We start from the raw sequence: 15926 nt of genomic DNA, 5'->3' as shown, positions 1-15926 counted from the left end.
CCTGCATGGCCCTGCTTCGTTTTAGCCATGGAATAGTTAACAGCCAAACCAGCAACTTGATCCTCAAGCAGTGGTGATGTGGAGCTGTAAAACTTAACTTTTCAGTTTTAATTACAAGCTTCTGTTGCAGTAAGAACCCTGCTTGCCCATCTGATGGAGTCCTGTGCTGATTTGGGGTGGAGCCCGTAAATATTCCCGTCCAGCCGTTCCTCCTGCATGGAGTCCTGTTGATTTTGGCTCTGTGGCTCGTGCTGGGTTACCAGCTCTTATTTCATTAGAGAAGGGTTACACTGACTTGTGGTGCTTGAATGTTTGCTAAGTACGTTTTGGCAGCTGGGTTATTACAAAGCCAGCCAGAAGCAGAGCTCTTCTGATTTCTCAGCCTTAGCAGAAGTGGGAAAGTGTTCATTCCCACACTTTACAGGTGGGGAAACTGAGCACAAAAGGAGATAAAATCAGTCCAGCTTCACCAAGGAAGTCGGAGACAGACCTCTAAGCAGAAATGGGCTCTAATCTTCCAGCACGATGCCCCATCACCAGCTTGTCTTTCACCTCTCCTTCTCTTTTATCAAGCTGCTGTTTTCCTTCGCTGTGTTTGGAGATGAGTGTTTTTCAGTTTGATTTCTCTGTGAGGTGTCAGACAGACTGTTCTCCCCTTAGCCTGTGCTGCAGACGTTTGTGTTTCAAAGCACATTCACTCTTTTCCCTCAGGTGTTTGGTGAAGGAGTCGACTCAGTAAAGAAATCCCTGGAAGGGATCTTTGACGACACAGTCCCGGATGGCAAGGTAACCCCAGCTCTCCAGCTGCCTCCTTTGCAGCCAGTCTCCATGCAGGGATTGACTCTGGGATGAGAGAGGAGAGGACCCTCTGTGCTCTGGAGGGCTTAGAGCTTCTCTGGGAGGGTTTGAGCTGGTTGCCCATGACCAAAAGGGCAGCTGGAGGTGCCAGACCCAGAGGTCTGTTAGCCAGGGAAATGCCTGCCCACAGGAGGACCTGGATGTTTCTGGCTCTGGAAGATGGCTCCTTTTGGTGGCCATATGGGGTTTTCATAATTAAGGGTTGGTACAACTATGAAGCACAGGGCTTTCTCTGTTGAGTGCTTCCCTGAGCTTCTGCATTTGCTTCCGTGACTTCCTGCATTTGCAGCCCCAATTGCAGCTACTTTCTCTTTCCCCAGAGAAAGTCAGCTGTAAAACAACCTTAACAGAGTGCTGAGGCACATTCTTCATGTAGTGGATATTGGGTTTAGCCACATGAGCCCACTTGCTGTAAACAAGGATTCTGTAGCTCCTATCACTTCCTGGGGATTTATAGCTTGGAGTGCAACTCAGGTGTATAAAAGGCAGTAAATTCAAAATAAATGCTAAGATTTGCTATTTTGCCATTGCCAGGTATAGGAACTGCAGTACCTACAACTGTTTTGTTGGCCTCAGATTGGTTTACCCAGAAACACAGTGCATTTCAGTTTTCAATTTAAATATGTTTTTATCCCTATTATTTTTTGTTGCATTCCTAGCATTCCCAGCAGCCATAGGGTGAAATCCCAGGAGAAGCACATTGCACCAGTGTAGCTGTGTGGGTGGCATGGGAAGGCACACTTTCTTCTGCTCAGGGAAAACTCCAGGTTCCTGTCCAGACAAGCCTTCAACCTGGGCTTATGAACAAAACAGCTTCTCTCTAAGAGGGCTCTTTGATACAGCACATAATGCTCCTCCTCACACTTGTTATTGATGAAGAGGGAGTTGTGTTTGGCTGGGAGAGTCATCATGGACTTTGTCTGTAATTTAGAGGGAGAAAGAAGTGGCACTGAGCAGTGTCCATCAGCACAACCCCGACTGTGACATTTGGGTTCACGAGTACTTCACGCCCTCGTGGTTCTGCCTGCCCAACAACCAGCCTGCCCTGACCGTCATCCGTCCTGGGGACACCACGAGGGACGTGCTGGAGATGATCTGCAAGGTAAAGGCTGCCAGTGTGACCTGGAGTGGGGTGAGATACCTGTGACCCTGAGCCCTTTCTGTGGAGCTTCAGCACTGCTCTGTGTTGGGAGATCAGTTCGGTGTTGGATGAAGAACATGAATTATACTGAAATGTCCGTGCTGGGACCGCAGCAGAGAATTTCCTGCAGCTGGAGCTGAGCTTGGCCCGGGTGCAGGGACAGGCAGGCTCAGTTTTGCCTTTCCCACTCTGACTGCTGTGCAAGAGCCTCTGAGTGCCTTCACACCCTGGCTGCTGCCTGTCAGGGGCCACCCACCTCTCCAGTGGAGACCAAGCTGTGTGTGGGACCCTCAACACCCGGGCTCCCAGCCCGCTGGACACCCCACACCGTGGTAGTGCAGCCACCTGGCCACCCTGGTGTCCCCAGCCCTGCCACCGCTCCCACGGCCCGTTCCCTCCTCTGCCAGGCGAGTGAGGTGATCTCACCCCTTCCCAGGTGCCAGGGTGGCCTGTTCCCACGTGCCATTCCCCCTTCCTTCCTCTCTGGCTGGCACTGGGGAAAGCAGCAGCACCAGGAGAAGGGGCCTGTGTTTGCTGCCTGCACTGCAGTCAGACTTGCCTCATGTGGGTGGCGGGAGGAGGAAGGCTTTTATCTGCTTTTGAGTCGGGGGGGGGGGGAAAGAAAAACCACCTGGATTTCTCTGCCAGATGAAGTATCAGAGACATTTGGCCATTAAAAAGAGTTACATCTCTAAAGAGTTGGAAACTTTGACAAATTAAATACAGGCTTTCAGATCTGGCAGCTACATAATGTGTGTTTTCTGCTCTGCCTGGGAGCGAGACCCGACTCGTCTCACGTGCTGCTCTGAAAAGTGAGGCTGCTTTGTACAGCAACAACAGCAAAAGAAAAGAAAATATTTATTACTATTGAGAACTTAACTTTGGGAGCTTTTAGAACATGTTGCATGTGCTTCCAAAGAGAGGGAAGGTGAGAGAAAGGCGTTTGTTTCCAGTAATTACACAGTGCGCTCATCTCTCTGCCAGGTGTGCTGTTCAAGAGTTTGTGAAAGCTCTGCTTTGTGTTCAGGAAAAGATGACATTTTTGGAGAGAGACATAACAGGGAAGCTGGATGACACATTGTTAGTAATGATTTATTTTTAGGATTTATGTTTTCCCTTGGGTAAGAACGATTAAGTCGGGGGGAGCAGATCCTCAGCTGGAGTAAGCTGGTGTAGCTCCACTCCTTCCAGCAGGTGCCTGCTGAGGATCTGGTATCTTACTGTGTGTTTGTTGTGGTGGGTGGGGGGTGTATAAGGAGAAGGGGAGGTGGGTGAGTGTTTTTGAAGAGCTGTTATCTGTTTCTTTCCTTTCTGTAAGAGTTTTCAGCCTGGAAAACACTGATGGATGCCTTCTTTTCTGTAGCATTTAATAATCAATCTCTTTCTTCTGTCTCTTGCATTCAGCTCATTTTTTCCCCTTTAATATCTGATCCACATCATTTCACATCAGTTTGCCATCTGCCATCTGAGAACCAGTCAAGTTCTGGTACAGTAAACATTTCAAGCTCTACATTTCATATAAACCTCTTCATGTTTGTGGATGTGGTTAAATCTATCTGTGCTGTTAAACTGAGCTTGATTATTCTGTTGGAGAACATTAAGTGCACTCAAGTCATTGTAGAAAATGTGTTCTTATGCTAACATTGCTGCTTGTTATTGTACAGCGAGTTAGGCTTTGGAGGATGCTTTGTGACACTTTCATGATTTCAAGATTGGTGGGAGGAGTGTTTAAAGCATATTTTAGAGTGGTATCTCAAAGATTCCTCCTAATATTTAACTAATAGCATCACTTGGCAGGCAGGGAAAGTCAGTGTATGTGAGTTAAATTGCTTTTCTATGGATGATAGGAAATAGTTGGTCCCTCCCAAGCTTAAGCATCCTGTGATTTTGTGATAATACAGTGTGAACGTGTGTATATGTATTACTAACATTTGCATAAAAGTATGTCTTAAAATTGAGTGGAAACTCACACATTGTGTATGGATTTAGGCAGAGCCAGTATGGAGATAATAACACCAAAAACTAGTATGGGGATGATAACACCAAAAATCAGGAACAGAAGACTACATGGCATTTAGTCCTTTGACTGCATAAAAAATTGAGAGGCAAGAAAGGGTTTTTTTCCCCTCACAGTTTACATGTTCCAGTAGACCTGTGTGAGGGGCAAGAAGCAGATTCCCCCAAGGTCTCTGGATTTGTGCTCAAAGTCTCTGAGAAGTTACTTGAGCCTGCTGCTCCGTGGGCTTACTTTGATTTTGAGCTGGTGTTTTCCTGCTGGAAAGCTTGGGCTGGAATGTGAAGCCAGAGTAATACAGTGGGGTGGCTGCTGTGTTTCTGTGATGCTGAAAGAACATTCCTGTCCCTCTCTTTGACTAGAAAGGAGCCCAAATGGGGGAGCAGTTGGGCTTTGTGTGCCAGCCCATGACAGCACTTGATCCTTTTGAATCTGATCAAACCTCTGGCTGGAAATTCTTATGCAAAAGCACCTTGGTTAAGCTGTGGGGTTGTGTTTTAAATTGGGTTTGCTGCTTAATTTAGTCCAGACATAGCCAGAGTTATTAGGAGAGAAATAAATAAACCAAGCAGCTTATTTGGACTGCTAAAAGGTATTTTGGGTGGTCTCAAAAGGATATTCATATCATTAAAGCTGCCCTGTTTCTACTCCCACCTTCCCACATATGGATGCAGCTCCTAGCAACAAAAAAGTGGGTTAATGGTTTGGCTTTTAGGGCAGACTGGCTGTGTCCACTTACAGGGACCTTTTCCTTTCACTTCAGTAGAAAATCGTGCCCCTATTTGAGACACTTTAATGTCAAATTCTGAGGTAGACAAAAGCCTTGGGGCAGCTGTGGGAATGTCAATTAACTAAATGGGGTGGCCCATGGGCTGCACCATCACAGCTTTAGTGGTGATGGTTCTCATTCCTGACTTGGGTGGGATTGCAGTGTAGTGCATTGATGGCATCCACCTCAGCTGATGGTGTTTCTTGGAAGAAATGAGTGGCTCAAAATATGTATGTTTTATCCCGTGGCCTCTCTAGCAGATGCTGTGCTCTGCCTGGGGTGGCTGAGCTAAGGCAGCTCCTGGCCTGTGCCCAGTGCCTGGAGGCTCCAGACTGGATAAATTCCTGTCCCTCTACAGCAGGTGATGATTTCTGCCAGCCTGGGGCAGGCTGGAAAGCATCCCTTTGGGTCTCCTCTGCAAGGGAAGGACATTCAGAGTCACTGTTGGACATGATGCGAACACCCGACTGTGGGTGGGGGTCTCTGCCCACCCTGGGCTTTGCTCAGTGCCATGGAGGGGTTGGCACAGCTCTGCCTGACCAGCCTGGCCTGATGGGCTCATCCCCACAGCCTGGGCAGCAGGGGAGGGGGGATTCTACCCCTCTGCCCCCTCAGGTGAGACCCCCCTGCAGAGCTGCTCCAGCCCTGGGGAACAGCACAGCAAGGACATGGAGCTGCTGGAGAGAGTCCAGAGAGGCACCAAGAGGATCAGAGGGATGGAGCAGCTCTGCTGGGAGGAAAGGCTGGGATAGTTGGGATTGTTCAGCCTGGAGAAGAGAAGGCTTTGGGGTGACCTAATTGTGGCCTTCCAGGACCTGAAGGGAGCCAACAAAACCGGTGGAGAGAGACTATTCAGAAGGGCCTGGAGTGAAGGGACAAGGGGGAATGGCTTCAAACTGCCAGAGGGCAGGGATAGATGGGATATTGGGATGAAATTCTTCCCTTTGAGGGTGGTGAGGTGCTGGCCCAGAGAAGCTGTGGCTGCCCCATCCCTGGAAGTGTCCAAGGCCAGGTTGGACAGTGCCTGGAGCAACCTGGGATAGTGGAAGGTGCCCCTGCCCACGGCAGGGGAATGGAATGAGATGATCTTTAAGGTCCCTCCCAACCCAAACCAGTCTGTGATTCCCTGATTCTGTGAAATGCAGCAAATGTACAAGAGCTTTGGCACAGGAGACCCCGAGAAGATGCCCCATGGTGGCAGCAGGAGCTGCCAGGTTGCCTGGCTTCTTCCTCTGCTACTGTGGTTTTTCCACAGAGCATTTTTCCCCGCTGATGTTGCTGTAAATGGCTGAAGCATTTCATGGACTTTCAGAGAGGCTTACCAGAGACTTCTCCCCCCAGATGTGGGTGTGCAGTCAGTGGTGTGCAAGGCGCTCCTCAGTTTGTATCTAAGCTGATCAGAAAAGAATCTAGGACTCCTCTGTGTCATTTCTGAACCCTTAAAGCCAATTCTGCTTCCTTTTAATTTCTGGGGTGCTTGTACATGTGTTGGGAAGAGAGGAAACTAGTGAAAACAGCATTAATCAATGAGCAAAGCACTCAAAATGCTTTCCAGAAAGAAAAAAAAAGAAAAAAGGAGAGAGAGTAAGGGTCTCCTACATTCAGCTGTTTTTCTTTTGGCCCTTGATAGATTTCAGATTCTTTATTTAATTAACTAGGAATTTGCCTGGATTACGGAGGTTATTCCATTTCAGAGACTCAATTTCATACAAGGATAATTTGATCTTTGAATAGGAAATACTTGAATGTAGCACTGTAGAGTGCAGCACTAGGTCTGCTTTTTTTTTTTTTTTAATTATTAGTATTGGTAGCTGTTTTTATTCCTGGGCTAATCTAGACTTTCCAAAGCATTCACCATCCTCTGTTTGCTGAAGGGTCACTCTGGGATCTTTTCCACAGGCCCCTTGGAGTACTTTACTCATCACCTGTGATCAGTCAGCTGAGTGCTGGTGTATTATCATCTTGCCTTGAACTGGATAGGCCAAGCTTTAAAAAACATGATAAACAGGCAATAACGAAGTTCTTGCATGAATTTTCAGATGAACCATTGTTTTTAGCACAACCTGGGAAAGGTTGGCAGTTTCTTGGTATAAAATGGGAAGGTTGATGTATAAAAGCATTTAATAATGGGATTTCAGAAGTGACAGTGAGGAGAATTTGCCTCCTGTATGGGTGAATCACTTTGGGGTTTCTCATTAGGTGTAGCCAACAGTTTATGAACTTTGAAAGTAACTTCTGAATGACATCCTTTGTGTTTATCATAATTCTAATGTGTTTTGATTACACACTGCATTAACCTCTGCTTAAATCAAGCTTATTAATCATGCTGAGAAAAGGTCGTTAACATCTCCCAGACCAAATGCTCTATCCTCAGCTAATTATAACTAATTCATTAAAATGGTGTGACCTGTTTCCACTGGGATGTAATCCAGGATGCAACTCTTGGCTTCTTTTGGCCTTATAAAGCCGGTGTATCCTGGGCTGGTTTGAATTTAGAGGACATGCAGATTTTCTGGTTTTTATTAACCTTGCTTGAAATCTGCCACATCCTACTTACACACTATATTATAAAGACACTAAAAAACCCAAACCAAAGAGAAAACAGCTTTCCTGCTACATTTTTCTCTGTTAGCAGAACATTTATTTACCTCCTTGTGATTTGAAATATCCTTTTACAGTTCACTTTTATTCAGAGGTGTACTCTGAGGCTTCTGATTATTTCTGGAGTACCCTGGGAGGGAGCAGAACTGCCAGGTCAGCAGGGGCTGCTCAGAGTGCCCTCAACACCCTGCTCAGTTGGTCAATAAATGAATGGATGCTCATTCATGAGGAAGAGGAGGAGGTCCAGGGTCTTACTCAGGTCGTGGTGGAAGGTGGTGCTGGGGCAGTTTTGTGCCTGTGAGGGTCAGGCCACTCTCTGGGTAGGTGATTAAGGCATTTTTTTTCCCCTCTGAAGCCTGTTCCCTGTCTCTTGCAGACCCACCAACTGGATGTCTCTGCTCACTACCTGCGGCTCAAATTCCTCGTGGAGAACCAGCTCCAGTTCTATGTACCAAAGCCAGAGGAGGAGATCTATGAACTGGTAATGCAACCCACTGAGCAAAATTAAATGGCACTTGGTAGGACGCTGTTAATTAGTGTTTATCTGGCATTGTGTAACACAGAGTTATGCTTTTTAGCTTGCAATTATGGTGCTTTGCAGACCATAGCAAATTGGCCTACAGTAATCTCTGCAAACATTTCATCTTGCCTTGGTGTTAGTTTATGTTTGTGCTGTTATATGTCTGTGTGGGGGAGAGAGAGGAGGAACAGCCACAGGTAATGTGTGAAAGTCACTTTAATGTTACATTTAAGCTTAACTTCCCCCAAGGTTGTCTTTTCCTGTTGCTCATATTGTCCATGGGGGTTTTAAAGACATAGTGTCGAGGCCTGAGCACTTGTTGTCACAGTCACTTTGATTTTTAAAGAGGGGGAAAATACACAAGCTGTTGTTTTTTTTTTTTTCTTTTGGTGGGTTTTTGGTGTTCTTTTTTTTGTTTTATTTTTCTTAACGGGAAGATAAACACCGAGGTTAAAAAGCTCAGGAGTTATGTGTGAGAATATACTTTCTTAATTGCTTCAGTCGGCTGTTTTCATCTCATTCATCTCAAAAGCAGACTTCAAAGGAATTTTGCCATGAGAGATTAAAAAAAAAGACCAAACAGGATTAGTGTCATGCTTAACTCTGTGATTTTTACACATGCACGCTGTAAAGCTTTTTAAACTCCTTTTCACTGGTGGCTGTTTTACTTATAAAAAAGTACAACTTTGCTAGTTATGGGGGCTTTTGTTCATTTAGCAAAGAAGTTCTGGGATTTTCCATTAACACTGTAAACAACAGCAACAAAAAAAGTGTGAGAAAGTGCTAGTGGAGTGCTAAGACTGGGAAGTGAAATAGAGTTGGGAAAAATTAAAACTCAGAGGAGACGGATTTTAGCTTTCCTTGCCTGGGAGGACTTTGGTGACTTGTCTTGTGTTGAGAGGATGTAGGATTGACATAGTCACCACTTATTGTTTGTTTTGGTAAAATGAAATTAACCCCAAAATCAGTCATTGGGACTGTGTAAGTGCTGATAGACGAGTGCTGCAGGAATATGTCTAATGTACTAATATTAAAGCAACACACATTTGTATGTGTGTGCTTGTTTCATGAGAAAGTTGGAGTTACTTCCATGAGCTGTTCTGTAACACCTGACTTTTGCAGCTGAACAGATGTGTAAGTGCTGATAGAAGAAGGAAATAAAATAAAATTGTATTTTTATTAGGGAAACTTAGGTTCCTCTTCTTTTTAAAGGAACGGTTTACATACTTCAGTCCAAGCGCTGACGTCACTTAGTTTCAAGATGTTAATTATTGTGAATTGCTTTTTTCCACACTCCCAGCAGTGTGGAAGCAGAATTAATATTCACCTGTGGGCTCTCGTTCACCTGGGGTATGGTTTTTTCTGAAGACAAAGGGGTGGTTTGGTACCTAAGTGCTGAAAGGCAGAGGGAACTGCACCTGGGTGGAGGGGCTTCTGGGCTCTTACCTAAGTGTGAATTTGTGCTGGGCTCCCAGGAAGGATGTTAATGACCATTTCAAAGACTTGGGGGCTTTGTTTGGTTACAAATAAACACTGAGGTGTTAAAGGTGAAATGTCATGCTAAGACATAGTAAATTGTCCTCTGACAATGAGGAAATGTATTTAAGAAACAAAATCCCTCCTTGTGAGTTTAATACTCTTTCATAATTGAATTCCTGCAATGTCTTCATTAAAATAATAGAAAAATATTAAATTATCACTACCCATAAATTGGGAAATTGCACTCAAAATGTTACTGACTGAGGGAATTAGATGTACCCTTGCTGTTATGATGATGGTAGTAAAACACTGCTTCCCTTTCTTTAGCTGTGTTCTAACAGCAAAGCTTAGTGATGCTACTGATGCACCTCACACAGGTGGAGAAAAACTGTTTGATAAATAATGACCATGGTGCCTTTTTTCCATCTGTAATTAAAAACCAAAAAGCTGTTCCAAACTATTTCAATTGATGTGTCCTCCCACAGTAACATACTTTTGTGTGTGTTTTTTTGTTTTTCTTCTGTTCAGCTGTACAAAGAGATAGAAATCTGTCAGAAAATCACACAGCACATTCAGATCGAGAAGTCTGATGCATCCTCCGATATTTATGGTGAGTTTCTCCTTGGCTCGTTTTTCTTTTTCTCCCAAGTCAGTTCCAGTGCTATTCACTGATACACCTGAAAGGTCTGCTGAGCACAGAAGGAAGAGCACATCTGATTCCTGAGCCTGCACAGAAAGCATCCACCTGCCCCAGAGCAGGGCAGTTTTATTCGTGGTGCGCCGAGCGCGGCTTTTCCTGGTGCTGGAGCTGGAGGATGTGCAGCTCTCCAATGAGAGCTATGGTGGCAGAAAGGACAAATGTTTGCTTGTTCTTGTAGTTTCTCCAAAACACCACCCACAGAAGGTGTAGGTGGCAAACGGCATCCTCTGCCAGCTGCCACCTCTCACGGGAGTGCCTTCAGGGGGGCCCTGCCGTGGGCTTGGCGCTGGGGCTTTGAGCAGTGCCAGCAGGGTGGAGGGCTTCCCACTCCCTCGGTCCTGCCACCCTTCCCACCTCCTCACCCTTCCACTTTTTCATCCCTTTACTCCTTCCACCTCTTCCACCCCTTCACTTCTTCCACCTTTTCCATTCCCTCACTCCTTCCCCCCTTCCCACCTTCTTACTCCTTTTACCTTTTCCACCCCCTCACTCCTTCTGCCTTTTCCACCCCTTCACTCCTTCCACCCTTCCACCCTTCCCACCTTCTTACTCCTTCTACCTTTCCCACCCCTTCACTCCTTCCGCCTTTCCCACCCCCTCACTCCTTCCACTTTTTCCACCCCCTCACTCCTTCCACTTTTTCCACTCCCTCACTCCTTTCACCTTTTCCACTCCCTCACTCCTTTCACCTTTTCCACTCTTTCACTCCTTCCACCTTTCCCACCCCCTCACTCCCTCCACCCAGCATCATGACAAGGACACGGCTGGGAGCATCCCTGTGGGTAGGAGGCATCTCGAGGTCTGTGGCTGTCCCAAGACAGGCTTTCCACCTCTTTCCCCACCTGCCAAGGTGGGTTCCTGCCTCACCCCAACATTCCCAAGGCTGGGGGAGCCTGGCCCCAGCCCTCAAGGATGTCCCGTGGACACCTGGAGCCGGAACCTGACACATCCGACCAATCTGTGCACAAAACATAAAGCAGGGGAAGTCCTGCCTGTGTAATTTCAGCAAAATCTCTCATCTTTATGTAGGCTGTTCATACTCCTTTTAGCTTTCAAGTATTTCAGGTTACAGACCTCCAGCCTGGTGAGTTTGCCCTTTGGTCTGGCAATTACAGTTCTGGGGTGTGTTTTAAAGTTATCTGTGCAGCCTACCCTGCAGGAAGCCAATCTGCATCTTTCTGCTGTTTATCTAAATACTCTGTTTCAATGACTAGAATAATTCTGAGTCCCCAAACTGCTTATTATACAGCTGCAGGCCATTTGAACACTGAGAGCTCTGCTACAAAGCAGTGGCTCTGACTGTGGCTTGAATATTGAAGGCCTAAGAAAAAAGTATTAACCAGTGGAGGGATGGCCCCCAGGTTTGATAATTATGTTGTGCCTGAAAGCACTGTGAGTGTTGGGGGTGTTGTAGCATTTCCTGTTTATTTCTTTTTCTTCTTTTTTTTCCAAGTGATAAATGGGAAAGACCGTGAAATGCACTGTCATGTCCTGTGAAATGAGATCAGCCCTGTGAGACGTGGGACGTGGCTGTGCAGTGGCTCTGACCCTGGGGGGAGGGAATGCTAAAAGCACCCTAAAAACCTGGATTTTCTCTCATTGGAAGAAAATAGCGAAACTTACTTTGCCTCTAAATGGCAGAGGAATTTCTGTAATCTGTTTCTCGTAGAAGCAGTGCTGTGTGTCCATACAGTGACAAGCTGGTGCTGAAATCACACAATCCTGGAACAGTTTGGGTTGGAAGGGACCTTAAAGATTGTCTTGTTCCAACACCACATCACAGGGCAAGCCCACCTGGGAATGTTTTGTAGTGTTTCTACTCCCACCAGTGTGCCTGTGTCCTGGAGTGTGTGGCCAGTGTTTTGGACCTTGCCAGTGCTGGGTCTCTCAGTGGGATGCTGTTGCTGATGCCTGGGCATGTATGTTCTTGCCTCTTTTGCTGGTACTTTTCCCTTCTTTGCCAAGACTGTACAGGCAGAAATCAGGGTGCACCAGCAGTAAGAACCAGTGGTTTCCAGCTCCTCTAAGTCCCAGGAAGGTGCTGGCATGTTTATCAGCAGCTGGCTCTCACAGGGGGCTGAGGGGATTATCTGGAGGCGGATTTGTTCAGGTATTGTGCTGGTTCAGTGAGACCACGAGCACTCAGAGCTGCAGACTTTTGTTCTCCTGTCATCAAAACTTTGCAGTGAAGAGAAGGCTCTGTCTGGGTCACCACCCATCTCTTCCCACCTGTGTTTCAGAGTCCATGCACAGTTTGATAATAATGTTTTTGGCAGGAATGCCAGCTTATGCAATCGCTGTTGCTTCCACCCACTCCTGCCCTTCCTCCCCTGCGATGCCAGTACACGTGTTTGTGTGGAGCCCCTGTGGAATTGAGCCAGATGGAAACTCTGCATTCCTACTATACATGTGTATATACAAACTGCACACACACACACACACACACACACACACACACTTGGCTGAGGTGTTTCTCATCTGGGTGGCAGCAAAAGCACTGGCACTGCTGTGAGACAGACGTGCTGCTGCTGCAAATTGTGTTTGAGACCCAGCCACTGCCACAGCTGTGGAAATAAAACAGTTTATCCTTGCCCATCTCTCATCCCTTAAAGCTGAGCACAACATGTTTAATTGTTCCTTACACCCTTTCTGCCAGGAATAACTGCTCAGGATTTATGGGTAGGACTGGGAGATGAATTAAGAAGCAACTACATGTGCATTTAAACCTGATGGATTGAAGGAGGCAGAGGTCTGATCACAGAGGAATCATAGAATCACAGAATGGTTTGGGTTGGAAGGGTCCTTTACAGCTTATCCAGTCCCACCCCCTACCAAGGGCAGGGGCACCTTCCACTATCCCAGGTTGCTCCAAGCCCCGTCCAACCTGGCCTCGAACATTCCAGGGATGGGGCAGCCACAGCTTCTCTGGGCAACCTGTGCCAGGGCCTCACCACCCTCAGAGGGAAGAATTTCTTCCTAATATCCCATCTAACCCTGCTGTCTGTCAGTTTGAAGCCATTCCCCCTTGTCCTGTCTCTCCAGGCCCTTGGAAATAGTCTCTTTCCATCTTTCTTGTGGACTCCCTTCAGGTCCTTGAAGGCTGCAATTAGGTCACCTTCTCTTTCTCCAGGCTGAACAATCCCAACTCCCTCAGCCTTTCCCCATAGGAGAGGTGGAGCTTGGGACTGCTTGGGCATTCTGGTCTCCTCACAGTTAAGCCCCAGTGAGCTGCAGCTCAACCTGGTTTTAACTGTGTGGTGTTTGGCTCCACACCAGCATTTCAGTGGCAGAAGGGTGGTGGTATTGGGAACTGATCACTTGAGCTGACTCAAACTGCTGTCTTGGGCATGCTCTGCTATGCTTCTGGATAAGGATTTTCCAGGTAGGCTTTGTGGTGATGACAGCCAGTAACCACTATATTTTACAGCTGCTCTTTTAGTTGAGGGGTTTTCTCTCTGCCAAAGCGGGAGTGCTGAGTGAGCTTCACAAATTTCATTTGATTCAGCCCGAGGAGCTCACATGTAGGTTCCAAGTAGCTCAGTAAGTCATGGAAGGCCATATGCTTCTCACTTCTAGGCTGCCATGTTCTTCCCCCTCTTTTCTTCTTCCCTTTTTTTTTTTTTAAATCATGGATAAAAAAATAACTCTCTTAGCCATAAGAATCAACTTGAAGGGAATCCTAAGGTCAGAATAGGCTCCCAGTACATCTGCACCTCTTGGCTGGTGGCTGATTCCATGTCAGACAAGGGACTCCCCCCAGAGGTTTGTAAATGTTTTTCTAGTCAGAACAACAGAGAGCAAATGGTTGCCTGCACTCATTCAGGGAGCAATGAAGTTTCAGAAAGGCAAGTGTTCTGCTTTAGATAACTCTGAACAGTAAATAAACAACCCACATTTAACCAGGCTCCTTGTATTTCCTTTACACATTGTTATCTTACAGTGTCACACACAAATGGCAGGAAAGTCACCCAAACAGAATGTAACAGTACCATTTGCTCTGTTTAAATTCAGGCTGTGTCAGTACTTCCACTATAAGGCTGTTCTCTGGGTCTCTTGTGTAGCACAAAACGTGCACTGAGCTGAGACTTGGCAAAAAACAGCTTGTGCCATAAGCAGCTGAAAATAAAGGGTAAAAGAGAAAGTAGCATTTTTACCAACTTGTCCAGCCCAGGAATCTGAAAAAGTAGAAGTCAGCCCTGTGCTTTAGCAGGAGGTGGTGTGCCTTGTCTGAGTTCAGGGTGGCACATCAGCCAGAGCTCTCCCATTCCCAGCTGCTGTCGGTGTGTGTCCCAAACCACAGCTCTGTGCAGCTTTTGTCTGCAGACACCAAAACTTCCTGAAGAGACCTTTTGTGGCGACAGAATTGGAAGTCTGTTCCAATGTTTTGCAGCTGTGGTATCCTCAAATGAGGCTGTAGTTGATTTATATATAAACTCAGAAATTCAGTTCAGGTTTTTTGTTCAAGCCGCTTTCATTGTTTGACTTTCCCGTAATGTCTGCAAAGGTTTAAGGGAAAGGGGAAGGGAGGGATTCCCGACTGCTCGCTGCAGGGAAGCACAGCCTGTGCTGTAGTGTCTGTGGTTGTTAGGACAGACTTTTTCTGACCAGCTCTCTGGGTATCTCCCCAGGTTTCTCTCTGTCCTCCGTGGAAGAAGAAGGGATTCGTCGGCTTTATGTGAACGGCGTCAAGGAGACAGGCCTAGCTTTCAAAAAAGGTAAAACACTTTCCAAAGTGGTTTAATCCTGGTATTGACCATGAGCTTGTAGGAATGGGAACTTTACAAGGGTCTCAGTCCAAAAGCAAATAGGGACTTCTGGGAAGAACCTTTGGTGCTGGATACAGGGCTGTCCTGCTCTTGGGATCAGCTGTGCTGCACGGTCACCCTCTCAGTTTGGAGTTGCTGTGTGTGTAGCATGGTCAGCGTGTCCCTTCCAGCCAGAAAGAGGAGCAGAGGCCCTCTCAAGTGAGTCACTGCAGCATGAACAAATACAGTAGAAGCATCACAGTGCTCCCAGTGATTGGGATTGCTGCCTCTGGTTCTGCTTCCAGCCTTTGCAGTAAGCATGGCTGCGCTTGGACCAGAAGCCAGCAGGGACAACTAGGCTGCCAGCTCATCCTGGGGCAGAGCAGGATATGGTTTAACTGCATTTTATCCAAGCTGAGGCCAGCCCTGACACTGCCATACCCTCACTGCTTTTCCCATTCATTGCCATTCCCGATGTGCCAGTGCTGCTGCATGGGCTGGGCTGCTCAGGGAGCCGGGCAGCTGAAAAGTAACCAGATTTTGAAGTAGAACATGGGCAGAATGAGGAGTGAGAAGAGGCAGAGTCCTCAGAAACACCTTCAGGGTTTTCTTGGCGAGAGGTTATATGGTCTCACAGTGCTTATTCAGCAGTTGGCTGTTGCCAAAAGCTGTTCCAAAAGCTGGTCTGCTCCATCCCTTGGCCTTGTGCTGACTCTGGCACTCTGAGCCAGCTCAGCTCCCCGGCTTGGTAGAAAACTGCTGTGGCAGTTTTTGTGACCCCCTGGCAGGTGGAGCTGGTTTGTGTGGCAGGGAGCGAGGGGCAGAAGTGGCACAGTACAGGGACTGCAGAAATGGGGAAGGAAGAAGCTGTGGTCAGGGGATGGGGAACAGCCTGGAGTTTCACCCAGCTGTGGCCTCTAACCCCAACTTCAGAAAACCACATAGGTGGTTCTGGAGGCTGCTGTGTGTGTTTGTTAAGCTTGACAAGACCATCTTTCTCTTTCCTGTCCCTCATCACCCTGGGTTGGCCTTGTACAATTCCCTGGCTAACAGGATGAATATCCTGCCAAAAGCCCTGAGCAGGGGGTTGAGGGGCTCT

The 15926-nt window shown here is 46.9% G+C and overlaps 1 protein-coding gene across 7 annotated transcripts in view; it reads left to right on the top strand.

Annotated features, from left to right (window-relative positions):
- TIAM1 (TIAM Rac1 associated GEF 1) overlaps nt 1-15926 on the top strand; it is a 136198-nt gene that overhangs the window by 84105 nt on the left and 36167 nt on the right. For all 7 annotated transcript variants that reach the window (XM_039388755.1, XM_039388756.1, XM_039388754.1 and 4 more), the window contains 5 exons: nt 712-786; nt 1790-1960; nt 7760-7864; nt 9911-9992; nt 14711-14797. In XM_039388755.1, the coding sequence (XP_039244689.1) occupies nt 712-786; nt 1790-1960; nt 7760-7864; nt 9911-9992; nt 14711-14797 (520 nt within the window). The remainder of the gene's footprint in view (nt 1-711; nt 787-1789; nt 1961-7759; nt 7865-9910; nt 9993-14710; nt 14798-15926) is intronic.

The sequence above is a fragment of the Pipra filicauda genome, unplaced genomic scaffold (genome assembly GCF_003945595.2).
Source record: "Pipra filicauda isolate LSUMZ 115617 unplaced genomic scaffold, ASM394559v2 scaffold680_size158834_pilon, whole genome shotgun sequence".
NCBI classification, from domain to species: Eukaryota; Metazoa; Chordata; class Aves; order Passeriformes; family Pipridae; genus Pipra; species Pipra filicauda.
The sequence above is the reverse complement of the archived record's forward strand: the minus strand, read 5'-3'. Positions and strand labels throughout refer to the sequence as shown.